Source organism: Prunus persica, chromosome G5, assembly GCF_000346465.2.
Source record: "Prunus persica cultivar Lovell chromosome G5, Prunus_persica_NCBIv2, whole genome shotgun sequence".
In the NCBI taxonomy this organism is placed as follows: domain Eukaryota; kingdom Viridiplantae; phylum Streptophyta; class Magnoliopsida; order Rosales; family Rosaceae; genus Prunus; species Prunus persica.
The window spans coordinates 6,358,485-6,371,510 of NC_034013.1; the positions used below are offsets into that span (position 1 = coordinate 6,358,485).

The 13,026-nt window shown below is 37.6% G+C and overlaps 2 protein-coding genes across 3 annotated transcripts; both read left to right on the top strand.

Annotated features, from left to right (window-relative positions):
* LOC18776303 (protein RBL) lies at window positions 1,745–6,803 on the top strand. 2 transcript variants are annotated; one of them, XM_020564298.1, is made up of 7 exons: window positions 1,786–2,031; window positions 2,182–2,280; window positions 2,852–3,939; window positions 4,011–4,272; window positions 4,936–5,009; window positions 5,990–6,029; window positions 6,127–6,803. In XM_020564298.1, the coding sequence occupies exons 1-5, from the start codon at window positions 2,013–2,015 to the stop codon at window positions 5,004–5,006; spliced, it is 1,539 nt and encodes a 512-aa protein (XP_020419887.1). In that variant the 5' UTR covers window positions 1,786–2,012; the 3' UTR covers window positions 5,007–5,009; window positions 5,990–6,029; window positions 6,127–6,803. The 2 variants fall into 2 exon arrangements, with proteins under 2 accessions (XP_007209915.1, XP_020419887.1); XM_007209853.2 differs by having other exon boundaries at window positions 1,745–2,031; window positions 5,990–6,803.
* Window positions 8,024–12,751, top strand: LOC18776742 (putative glycerol-3-phosphate transporter 4). The gene is made up of 3 exons (XM_020563398.1): window positions 8,024–9,350; window positions 10,668–11,213; window positions 11,591–12,751. The coding sequence occupies exons 1-3, from the start codon at window positions 8,315–8,317 to the stop codon at window positions 11,626–11,628; spliced, it is 1,620 nt and encodes a 539-aa protein (XP_020418987.1). The 5' UTR covers window positions 8,024–8,314; the 3' UTR covers window positions 11,629–12,751.

A 13,026-nucleotide genomic window follows, 5' to 3' on the forward strand; every position in this document is an offset into this window, starting at 1 on the left:
GATTCCTAGCACTCGAGGAATTCCTAGCGGCCAAGAAATCCTAGCGGCCGAGATGACTTCTAAAAAAGGTGGGCCGGACACTCTTTAAATACCTTAGTTGGCCACTAATCTTGCAAAAAGTTGGGTTGGGGTGGATTTTCTCCTTGCGCACCCAGGCGCCCTCCTCGCAACACTTGGGCAAGCAAAGTTGGGTCGAGGGAGTTGAAGTTCGGCGGGAGGTATTTCCGCCGAGGGAGTTGAAGGTCGGCGGGAGGTATTTCGGCCGAGGGAGTTGAAGTTGGGCGGGATGCATTTCCCCCGAGGGAGTTGAAGTTTTCTGCCGAGAAAGTTGAAGTTTTGCAGGAGGTATTTCCACCGAGGGAGTTGAAGTTCGAGGGGAGGTATGTCCACCGAGTTCCCAATATTCGAATATTTTGAGAACTCAAAGATTGTCCAACATGGGGCCAAGCTCAACATTCAAATATTTGGAGTTCTCATACCACCCACCTTGGCAGATGGTCAGCCAACTCTAGAATTCTAAAAACTCAAAGGGCACGAGGTTCCACCAAATGTCAAGATGAAATCTCAGAGATCCAAGCTCAAGCCACAGATTTGAGCTGAAGATTTTCGGAGGTCAATGTGCACATGACGGAGGCCTCACAAGGAAAGAAATCAAGGAGGTTGATGACGATTCATAATTTTTCAAAAACGAGATAAAATCAAGCAACCATAATATCTCTGCCGACGTAATCCACAGATTTAAGGGGGCCTCGAAAGGAATTTTTTATAAAAAGAGTTGACATTCGGCCATTCAATGGCCAGCCCATAGGCCAATGAATGCCTTATATAAATCTCACCAAACGAAGACATCAGACACATAACATCAGACAGACAAACTTATCTTTCGTCTCGCACTTTTCTTTTCCTAGACTTAGGATTTTACGTTTCACTCACTTAGTGTAGTGAGTTCTTCATTTTCCTAGTATAAGTTTAAATTCTTGTTCAATTTATATTTTCTTGTCATTTAAATTCAAGTTGATTTCCATTGCTTTGATTTTCATTGTTATCGCACTTCAATTAAGTTTACTTTCAAGTTTAATTTATTTTATCGTTCTTATCACTTTTATTTCGTTTTTGCTTTATTTATCACTTTGATTTATTTTATCGCACTTTAATTCTTCTCTTTACGTTTAAACGCACATTTAGCTTAATTGCACATTTTTCACTTAAAAACCTAATAAAACAAAAACATATGTACGAAGCCTAACCATCCTCAAGCCCGAAGAAGGGAAAGAACCTAGGCCAAGAGGAGGTTCTTTGCTTGGCCGATCAATCGTTTGATCAGAAGTTAGAAGCGCAACACACCCATCTACTCACATTCCATTCAAGCCAAATTCGGGGCTTGGTGGTGGCACACTCCGCACTCAAAAGAAGGACCAAAAGTTCTTTTCGTCGACCGCCTCGGTCGAAAAGAGGGAAACAACGGTTTATTTATATCATTAGTGCTAAGAATGGGTATATGACTAAATATCTCTATTTAAAAAAGATTAAATGGAGAAAAATTATCCATGAAAAAAAATTAGACTTAAACCGTTCTTAAACAATTTAATAAAATTGCAGAGTCTGGAGGGTTAGGGAAAAAACAATTTGAATCTAAGCAAAACCCAAAAATAATTTACTTTTTCGAAGGAGAAAATTTGGGTTTAAGACGAAATGGGTTGGAGAACTCTTTACCAAGGGCATTTTTGGGAATTGAATGTTTACTCTTCCATCCAACCAAAATCCCTTTCCACTTTTTAGGTTGAAATTATTTCATCAACCAACTCCATCCAGCCGCTCATTCCTCTTTCAAAAACAAACACATCCTACTCATCTTGCAGTCGACGGCCTTGTCTCCTGATTAAGGTGCACTCCTTAATCCTACTGCACGCTTCTTCTTTCAAAATCTCCACCAAGTCCCAGATCTCCAACCGACCCGACCCGACCCGACCGGAGGAGGGCAGAGGACCTGGTTGTGTAAACTCATAAAGGCGATGAACGCTTCGATAATCGGTAAGCCTCTCTTTCTTTCTCGCTCTCCAGAGTTCACTTTTAATTGAAAGATTTGCTTTTTCTTTTTCTTTTTCCTTGAATGGGTTTTTGAACAAAGTAAAAAAATAAGTGTGTAATTAATTAATTAATTGTAATTCGTATTTGGTGAAGACCCATTGCAAGGAGATTTCCCAGAAGTGATAGAGGAGTATTTGGAACATGGGGTTATGAAATGCATCGCCTTTAATCGCCGTGGTACCCTTCTTGCTGGTAAAGTTTCTACCTTTCTCCATCCCCTTCGTTTTTTTTTTTTTGAACTTTTTTTCGTTAGAATGTAAGTGCTTTGGGCAATGTGGCAATGTGAGTATTTCAAAAAATCTGATTTTCTGTTTGTATTCTTTTAGTTTTGTCTTGCTGTTTGTGGGTTCCTTTTTGCTTAAGAAATGGCTTAGTCATAAATAAGAAGAAGGCTGTAACTTTGGTTGCACATTGGGTGGAGAAACACCATTGTCAGTTTATACGCCACTCACTTCTTCTTCTTCGTCCACAATTTGTACTTTTGAAATGAATATAAGGAGTTGAATCCACAATTTGTGACAAAGTAGAATTGCTAGCTATCCAATTTAAGGATCAAGCAGATGCATTATGGAACCAGAATTTTTTTAGGTGTTGATGCTTTTTAGTGTCAAATTTTTCCGGCAGTAATTTCAGGAAATCTTCAAATTAAATTTATTCTTTGCATTCATTACATTCCTCTTGGCATTTGGTGCACTCAAATCTTTACGGGAGATATTCCAAATATTCTGCTGTGCTGATGCTTCATTTTGATATTCTTGATCAGCTGGGTGCTCTGATGGAAATTGCGTCATATGGGATTTTGAGACCAGGGGTATTGCGAAGGAGCTTCGTGATAAAGACTGTGTTGCTGCCATAACTAGTGTATGTTGGTCAAAGTATGGCCATCGCATTCTCGTGTCTGCTGCTGACAAGTCGTTGACACTATGGGATGTTGTCAGTGGTGAGAAAATCACTCGAACGATACTCCAACAAACCCCTCTACAAGCTCGGCTACATCCTGGTTCCTCTACTCCATCTCTCTGCTTGGCATGCCCCCTCTCATCTGCTCCCATCATTGTTGACTTGAATGCAGGAAGCACAACTGTTCTTCCAGTTTCCATTCCTGACGTTAACCCAGGACTTGCCCCTTCGTCACGGAACAAAATTTCTGATGGCACTCCTTTTTCTCCTACTGCCGCTTGCTTTAATAAGTATGGGGATCTGGTTTATGCGGGGAACTCGAAAGGTGAAATACTTTTAATAGATTACAAAAGTGTCCAAGTGCGTGCCATGGTTCCTGTTTCTGGAGGTTCTGTGATTAAGAACATAGTGTTCAGCAGGAATGGACAGTATCTGCTTACAAATTCAAATGATAGAACAATCAGGATCTATGAGAACCTTCTCCCCTCGAAAGATGGACTTAAAGCCCTAGGTGACCTAAATGTGACCCATGATGGGATTGATGATAGTGTTGAGAAGTTGAAAGCAGTTGGATCGAAATGCTTAACCCTTTTCCGTGAGTTTCAAGATGCCATCACAAAGATGCATTGGAAAGCACCTTGTTTCAGTGGTGATGGTGAGTGGGTGATTGGCGGTTCTGCAAGCAAAGGAGAACACAAGATTTACATATGGGATAGGGCCGGGCATCTTGTGAAAATTCTGGAAGGGCCAAAGGAAGCCTTGATAGATTTAGTATGGCATCCTGTTCACCCCATTGTTGTCTCTGTTTCACTGACTGGTTTGGTTTATATCTGGGCCAAAGATTACACTGAGAACTGGAGTGCATTTGCTCCTGATTTCAAAGAGCTTGAGGAAAATGAGGAATATGTAGAACGAGAAGATGAATTTGATCTGATCCCTGAAACTGAAAAGGTGAGAAGAAATTAAAATCTGGGCAGATTTTTTGTTTATTTATGTTGTGTAATATAAAATTATATTTTCAGGTGAAAGAATCTGATGTTAATGAAGATGATGAAGTTGATATTGTGACAGTGGAGAAGGATTCAGCTTTCAGTGATTCAGATATGTCACAGGAGGAGCTATGCTTTTTACCTGCAATTCCTTATCCTGATGTTCCTGAGCAGCAAGATAAGTGCATAGAAAGTTCATCGAAGTTGGTGGATAGCAATAATTCTGGCTCCCCTATTTCAGAAGAGGGCCGACCAAATGGACGTGCAAATAATCATGCATTAAGTCCACTTGAAGGTAAGCTTATGCATTGCATGCATATTTGTGTTTTTTGAGTTTGGTTTTTTTCAATGGCTTAAATTCAAATTCACAACCCCACAACTCACTCTTTTCTTTTCTTTTTCTGTCCCAAAAAAAAAAAAAGCAATTTTTTTAATGAATATGTGAAACAGTACAATAAAGCTAAACCAGTAGTGCGTCTATCAGGCATAAAATTAACATGCCAATAGGGTGATAACAAACACTAACATTTGGGTTTCACCTTTAAATAATAGATGGTCAAGATTCTTGCGTCCATTTTTCTCATCACACACAAATGAGGTAACCACCAACATTACACACAAATGAGGTAACAACCAACATTAGGCCTTCGCCTTTGAATAATATCACTAAATCAAACCCCACTAGTCAGCGTAATCTATGAGGTTTTGGTGTTGTTGCTTAAAAAAAGAAGCAAAACACTGAGTTCAAAACTCTGATCTTGAGTTTGAAACCCTTGATTAGTAATGTGATCCTGTCACCCAACATATAAAGCTCTAGTGATGATTTAACTATACATTGAGCTTGTAATTAGATTTTAACTGTTCTTCTTTCTCCCATGTTTTACGGGATAAATTGGCTCTTATCCAACAATATATGTCTCCAGTTTTCCTCCCATAGATTTATGTGTCTCTATTACAGAGGATGCTGGTGCGACACGGTTGAAAAGAAAACGGAAGCCTTCTGAGAAGGGGATGGAGTTTCAGGCTTAGAAGGTAAGGAAACCCTTTAAAATCTTCTGTTAGATCATCATAACTTGAACATAAGCCTGTAGTCAGGGTTGTTGTAATAATATTCATGGGGATGATGTAACCAGTAGATTATAGGTTGTTAAAATTTTCTTTTGTATTTTTCTGTTTTCTTCAAAGTTAATTACAATCACGTCATTGTGAAATTAGGATCTGGTTAAAAGATTTCTAAATTGTAAACCAAAATATATTGGACAACTTTTCTTTTTTGATTCATCAAGTACTAGGATTTTTTCTTTTGGATGCGTCAGTGGTTTCTGGGGTATTTAAGTTTCATTCAAAATTTCCACACCTTAACAAGTTTTTGAGGATTCCATAAATTTTTATGATATATTCACCATTCTACTACTTGTTTATGTAAATCCAGACTAAAGATGTTTTCTTAAATCTGGACTGCCGATATATCTAACAATAAAATTTTAAGCTAGACGATGGTGCATCACTGCTGTCATCGCTTTTCTTTCTTTCAAAAAATTAAAATAAAACCTTGCTTACTGTATGAACTTCATTTGAAACTTTATGTGCTGGTATTCTAATTTTCATAGATTTGGTTCTGCCATCTGTGTTAGTGATTGTTAGTTTTCTCAAATTTCTGCACACCATGAACTTCATGGTAAGTGGTGAAACTCTTTGTTTACAATCTTCATGCTTGCTCTTTTAACAGTAAAGCTTTTCAGGTTCTATAGGGTTGTTCTAAATTGTTTGTATCTTGATATTGAGCGGATTGTAACCCAAAAAAAAAAAAAAAAACATTTGAGTATATTTTAGCAACATATAGGAAGAACAAGACCTGGGAAAAAAAATAAGCAACACAAAAAGTTCCAATTATAGATAGAGTCCTTATTGTGGTATTGTACCTTGACAGGTGGCACTTATATTTATATATCCTTCCCAAAGGAAAGGGACTGGTGTTTTATTGATGTCTGTCTTATTTTTATGTTCTGCAGTCTTCAACAACAGCAAAATGACCACAATTAATGTTACAAGGTATGACAATATCTTGCATCTCCAAACTTGGTACCTATTACAGTGGCAAGGACAAAATATTGTGATGGCTCATGGGCCAAGTATTACATTGCTCCAGCAAATCAACGTTGAATTCAATCAACTGGCACTCTCGAGCATTCTGCTCTCTCTTTCCACCGATGGGCACCTCGCTCTGTTTTACAGGGATTTTTAAGCTCCCGTGAATATAGTACTTTTTGGAACGAGCATAGCGCCAGGGAAGAGGCTCAGTCTCAGAGTTACTTGCGCCGTGGTACTGCGATTACTTGGACCGGAAGCTTATGAGCTCTTTTGTTCCAAAGAACATGTCAAGCATATGCCTGTATCTTCACCTCCGTAGCATCCCGCGGAAAAATTCCTATTTGGAAAAGTTGATTCGGATTTTGAGCTTTGCGGGCATTTTCTTACAGAATTTAGGGTGATTAGAAGAGCTCTAGATGATTTTTGTGTATGTTGTATGATTAAATCATCTGTGTGTTTGACAAAGCGGCTTACATAAGCTTAGTTCAGTAAAATGACCAAATTTGATCCTCATAGTATGGGTGTATTTCCGTTAGGGTTTATGGTTTTATCTATCGTAGGGTTTAGGGTTTTATCTATCGTATCCTTGTACATAAGCTTAGTTCAGTAAAGAATTCGCCTATTTGTTGGAGTTTATTTAGGTTTGGTTTTCAATTAGGTCTCTCCGCCTTAATGACCTACATGCGCCTCTTTTGACTAATTGATGGATTCTTTAATCATTTCTTATTAGGAAAATGCTAGGCTTATTATATTTTTATGAGATATTTGGTGATATATCTATTCTTAGCACTAATATTATAGATAAATCTTACACAATTGAATTTCTATAAACAAATCCAAAAAAAAACTCAAGAATTGACAGCTGGCCTTATTGAATTTAATATTAATTATTAAATTACTTTGATATCCTATTGAGTGTTTTGGGTATTTTTATGAGATTTTAGATTTGGGCTTATTTTAATAAATTGATGGCAGTTTTGTAATTTATAAGAAGTTAAAAACCTTTTTGTTATGTTGTAAATGAACTTTAGGTGTGTTTCTAAAGTCCATTTCATATAAGATATTTTTATAATTTGGGCCTCTATTGGGTATAATAGTGAATCTCCCTATTTTTATACCACATTGTTTATCACCTTTCTAATAAAGATGGATCTCATTGTATTAGTGGGTTTCATCTTTATTAAAAATGTGGTATAAAAATAGGATAAACTGAACATTACCCTTCTTATTAATCATCTTGTTATAAGAGACAAGGAGATAAAACATTTCTGATTTGTTTATACGATTTGAATAATATAAACTAGTCTCTCCGCACATGCTTCCGTGCTTGCGAGAGGCTTTTTTTTTTTAAAATTTAAATTTATTTTAGAATTAAAAAAAGATAATAGGTAGTTGTGTTCCATAAAAATAGGATCCATTATTTGCTTTTTTTTTCTTTTTTAAAATATGAAAAAGTGTGAATTTACCGTATTATCCTCATTTAATTAATAATTTAAATTCTTAATGTTTGCATTAATCAAGGACATTTTCTGATATTTAGAATGTTTCACCATTCTCTGCCTTTTGCTTTATATATATAGATTAGATGGTCTTACATTCAAACTCCAAAACACGTACACCCTGCCCATTCCAATATTTGACAAAAAAAAGCAAAAAATTTGGATTGCTATTTGAAGGGTGTTTTTTTAAATTTTAACCCATATTCTTCGATATGTGTGCTTTGTAACAACAAAGTTGGCAGAGTGCCGTACTCTGATGCGACGTTCTGTATCTGCAGTTTTGTTTTTGTACACATGCGTGATTCATACATCCCAAGACCCACCAGCAACCGCCACGTGTCTTACGCGGCAGAGCAATTACGCACACACTATTCGATAAGCGATCATCCAACGTGGCACAATTGTCGACATGGTAAATAGCGTGGCGCCCAAGCACAGTAGAACGAGTTCGAATACTCACGCTTCGCCACGTATACTCCACCTTGCTCATGCTCTGCCCCCACCCCGTCCTGTACGCTTTCCCTCTCATCGTCTCGACGATGCAAACCAGTGAAATTTTGGCTCTTAATAGCTTTCACCATGGTTCTTCAATTCAACAAGGTCACGTTTTCTCTCTCAGATGAATGTGGGTTTTCTTGGATTTGAAAGATGAATGTGATATGAAGGTGGTGGCGCAGGGTTTGTGAAAGGAAATTTTTGTTCTCTTTGGTTTTGGTTTTTTCTTACTTTTTGTGGGGTTTTGAGAGAATGTCTCATAGTTCTGATACAAGGAGAGAAATCCCACCTGGAATTTTGCTTATTAGAAGCATTAGAGGCAAAGATTGGAGTCTTTCTACATATAGATATGTGATTTTGCTTGTTACTTTCATAGCTTATGCATGCTACCATGCTTCAAGAAAACCCAGTAGTATAGTGAAAAGTGTTTTGTATCCTGACCCCAACAAAGGCACAGGCTTAGGCTTGGACCCCTTGTTTGGCAGGGTTTTTGTTAAGGAAGAGTTTGGAGGTAATGGGAATTATAGGTTGATAGAGAAGGGTTGGGCTCCATTTAATGGAACTGACGGGACGTCGAAGTTGGGAGAGATTGATCTTGCATTTCTTGCATGTTACTCTTTGGGAATGTATGCTGCTGGGCATTTGGGAGATACATTGGACCTCCGGTTGTTCTTGACAGCCGGGATGATTGGGAGTGGCATTTTTGTTGCACTATTTGGGATGGGATACTTTTGGAATGTTCATGTGTTTGGTTTTTATCTTGGGATGCAAATGGTTGCGGGGTTATTCCAAGCAACTGGCTGGCCTTCGGTTGTTGCTGTGATTGGTAATTGGTTTGGAAAGGGGAAGAGGGGTTTGATAATGGGTATATGGAATGCACACACTTCCATTGGGAATATTAGTGGCTCACTTCTTGCTGCTAGTGTTCTGGACTATGGGTGGGGTTGGTGTTTTATAGTTCCAGGTGCTTTTATTGCAGTGGGCGGTGTAATGGTTTTCTTCTTCTTGGCTCCATATCCAGAGGACATTGGATTTTCTTTCCCACAAGGTTCACCTTCTGATTTGGAGGCAAACCCTAAGGACGAAGAAGCTAATGTAAGAAAAGAAACTACAGAGGAAGATGAAACACAAACTATTAACCGAGCTGGGTCTGTGAGCAGGACAAGTGTTGGGCTTCTTGAAGCTTGTCTAATACCAGGAGTTATACCCTTTGCGCTGTGCCTCTTCTTCTCAAAGCTTGTGGCCTACACGTTTCTGTACTGGCTGCCATTTTATTTAAGTCAGACTGGTAATTTATCCCTCATAGATTTTATAGACAATCTTGATTGACTGGTATGATTTAAAACTGTAAGATTTTGAAACGCTGTCTGGATTGCCAGATAACTTCTGCTTTTTTCTTTACCATTTAATTTAGAATAAGAAGATTCAAAACATTGCAAGTACTATCGATTGTTATTAATATTCAAGAATATGTTGGCAGAAGAGTGGTGCACTAGGGTCTAGGGCCTCTCTGTTATAAGCACAAAATAAACTTCTCTCTGTATCTTATGTCTCATTCTTTCTGATCTTTGCAGTTGTGTGTGTTCATTGGTTTGCTTGATATAGATTGATGCCCCATTACCTAAGAGCTTAAGCTTTCGGAGTCTATTAGTTGCCTAGAATGATATCAGACCTCTGGTTTGCATGAGGTCAGGGGTTTCAAACCCCATTCCACACTTTTTTTTTGGTTGGTTTGCAAGGTGCAAGGCAGGACTGCAGCTAGATGTCTCTCTCTTTTACTGCATTTCTCTGCCTATCCACGTATAGGATGGGGCTGCTGTCTGTTGGTTGTCTAGCAGATTTTACATATTTCCCTTATTTTTGTTTCATTCCAGCAGGTTCTAAAAGTGAGAGTAATAAACTTATTATCGCTTTAAACATCCTATGAATGATAGTCGTCGTGATCATTGAAGAATGATTGGTTATAGTAATTAAGGCTGTCTACGGTAATTATTTTCCAAATATTTAAAGATTAGCAGTTACCTTTTGGCAATAAGTTAGATTTATCGAATCGGAGATGGAAATATGCCATGAGCTTCTAGTTGACAATCTGTATTTTAACAAATAGGTGTTCAGGTGCGTTTTTTGTCCACTTCCTTTGAGGTTCACTAACTGAATACGCAACTTGTTTTGACTATTGCAAAGAATAAACACTGACTCATATTAGGAATCTTAGTAGCCTGCACCAGTTTATGAGTATTAGTTTATGTTTGAGTGGTTTATCTGGTTCTCAACAGTGTTTGAGTACTAGTAACAACGAAGCAATGTGTCTTATGACAAAGCTGCTTTTGTGTATATCACTATCACGTGTCCCTAAATGTTTATGTTGATCCTATGCATGAGTGCATCTGTACTTTTGTGGATTGCAATGTCCAATTGTCTGTTTGAAACTTACTTGAATCGAATGTCATCGTCCTCCATAAGTGTTGTTCTTTTCCAGACATTGCTATTGGCAATTGATCACTTCCAGGCAACACCAGTCACATCTTGTTTTTTGAGGTATTATTTAAAATCTTCATGCATCTAATATAAGGTTCCCATCTTGTTCTCTCTTTTGCTTTTGCAGAAATAGGAGGAGAATATGTTTCTGTAAAATCTGCTGGAAACCTCTCCACTTTGTTCGATGTAGGGGGCATAGTTGGTGGAATCCTTGCTGGCTACATATCTGATAAACTTAATGCTCGAGCTACCACAGCAGCCAGCTTCATGTGTGCTGCAATTCCAGCAATGCTTTTATATCGCAGATATGGCAGTATTTCACACAATATCAACATTGCGCTTATGATGGTTGCTGGCTTGTTTATTAATGGGCCCTATGCACTTATCACCACTGCGGTATCTGCAGACCTTGGTACGCATAGTTCGCTTAGAGGGGATTCTCGAGCACTAGCAACAGTTACTGCCATAATTGATGGTACCGGATCAGTTGGTGCAGCTTTTGGCCCTCTTCTTACTGGTTTCCTTTCAACAAAGGGATGGGATGCAGTATTTGTGATGTTAATGATTTGTGCTCTTATTGCGGCACTTCTTTTATCACGTTTGGTTATGGCTGAAATTGCTGAGAAGACTTGCAAACAAGTTCCTGTATCCGGTGGGCGACAAAGTTCCAGAGGTAATACTTCTTGTATTGTTCGCTTTATAAACAACTTCCTTCCCACCTCATCTCCAGCCAACACTGATGATACAAATGTCTGGATGGTCAGTGTAACCAATTCATCTATTTTCAAAAACCTTATTTTGAGAAATGGACCAGATCATGATTATTACAAAAAAACTTTTTGACTCTGGATAATCTCCTAGTAACCTTAGAGCATTAATGGTATTTAGCGGTAAGAGTCTCTTACATGATAGAACCATCCTGGTCAGTGGGGATAGTGTTCAACAAGTAATGGATTACAATGATAAATAATTTTCAGTTCATAGAACAAAATTTTCACTTTTTGGATGATAATGCTGATTTTGAACTACTGGTATTCTTTTCTTATGCAGCTCCTGCATCCCAACCACTTCTAAGTGATCGACGATGATACTAAGGGATGCCCTCAAGAAGCTTCATCATATGCCGGAAATCATGAAAAACAAGCTTCGTTATGTTGATAAATTCAAGCACAACTTGTGGGTGATAATTTGTGGTCTTGAGAAACAAATTTCTTTGGCCATATTACAAAACGAAACATAAGCATCAGTTTACGTCAAAGCTGAAAGGCTTCAGAAGTAGAGCTTTTTTAGCACCCATGTTGGTGTTCATGTTCTGTAATATATGCAAAATAATCAGCAGTTTTTAGATTTTGCTTACTTTGGATAATTGCTGTCCAATCTGGGTGAATTTTGTTTACAGATAATGCTGAAGATAGAATTCAATATTTTCTTTGAACTTTACCCTTTCGGGTGACAATCCTTTATTTACCGTTTAGAAACCAAACTTGGCGGCAGTGATGCTGTTTGGTTTTCTGTCAAGCTCAAAGCATTTATATTTGTAGGGTTAAAACTTTGCTTTTTATACCAGTCAACATTTTCTCCAAGCTCAATTGTCATTTCTACATATTAATTGAGGTTTGGAAGTAATTGTTTGCCAAACCTCAATAACTCCTTCGTTGCATTCTTTTTTATGTTTTTTTTTTTGGAATATAAGCAATGGTTTAAATTACAAGGAGGAGGGGAGATTTTTCACACACACTACCAAGGTGCCAAGAGGGTTCGAACTTGAGACCGCTTGTCTGCAAGTCAATGTCTTTTTTCACTGGACTAGACCTCGTTGATTCCTTTTGATGTTTAAGTAACAAGTAAGTTGTTGAAAATTGACTGTAAAAAAGTTAACTGTGTTACACTTTCAGAGTAATAATGAAAACAAATAGTAATGGGATTAACAATCATGGATCAATTCCCATAAGTCAAGTCAATTGAAAACTTACCTCCCACATTTACTCTGAGAGTTTGATACTTTACTAAATAAAACAAAAAAAGAAGAGAATAGAAAAGAGAACTAATGTTTACTGAATTAATTTGCAAGCTGTGAAACTAAACGAACACTTTAATAGCAATCATAGAACTTAAAAAAGAAAGAACTTCTGCAATAAAATCACATAAGTAAAGCTAGCTCTGTTTAGGAGACTGAAACTTTACTAAAAATCTAAAGATGGGTGCATAAAAAACCAAACATAGCTCAATCACGATTAATCATATTGTTTTCTGTGGCAAGTAATATTCCTCTTCTTCCCCTTTCAATTCATGAATATGTTTCCTAATCTGTGGCCCTACCATTGTGATGACACCTCATAAAAATGCTACAAACCCCACATTTGGCTCAAAATAATGGGCAGCATAAAAGTTCTTATTCCAACCCAAAGACATAAAGATATATGCATATCTTTGCTCACCCAAAAAAATTCTTAGGATGGTGAAGATATTGTGAAATGTAGATACAT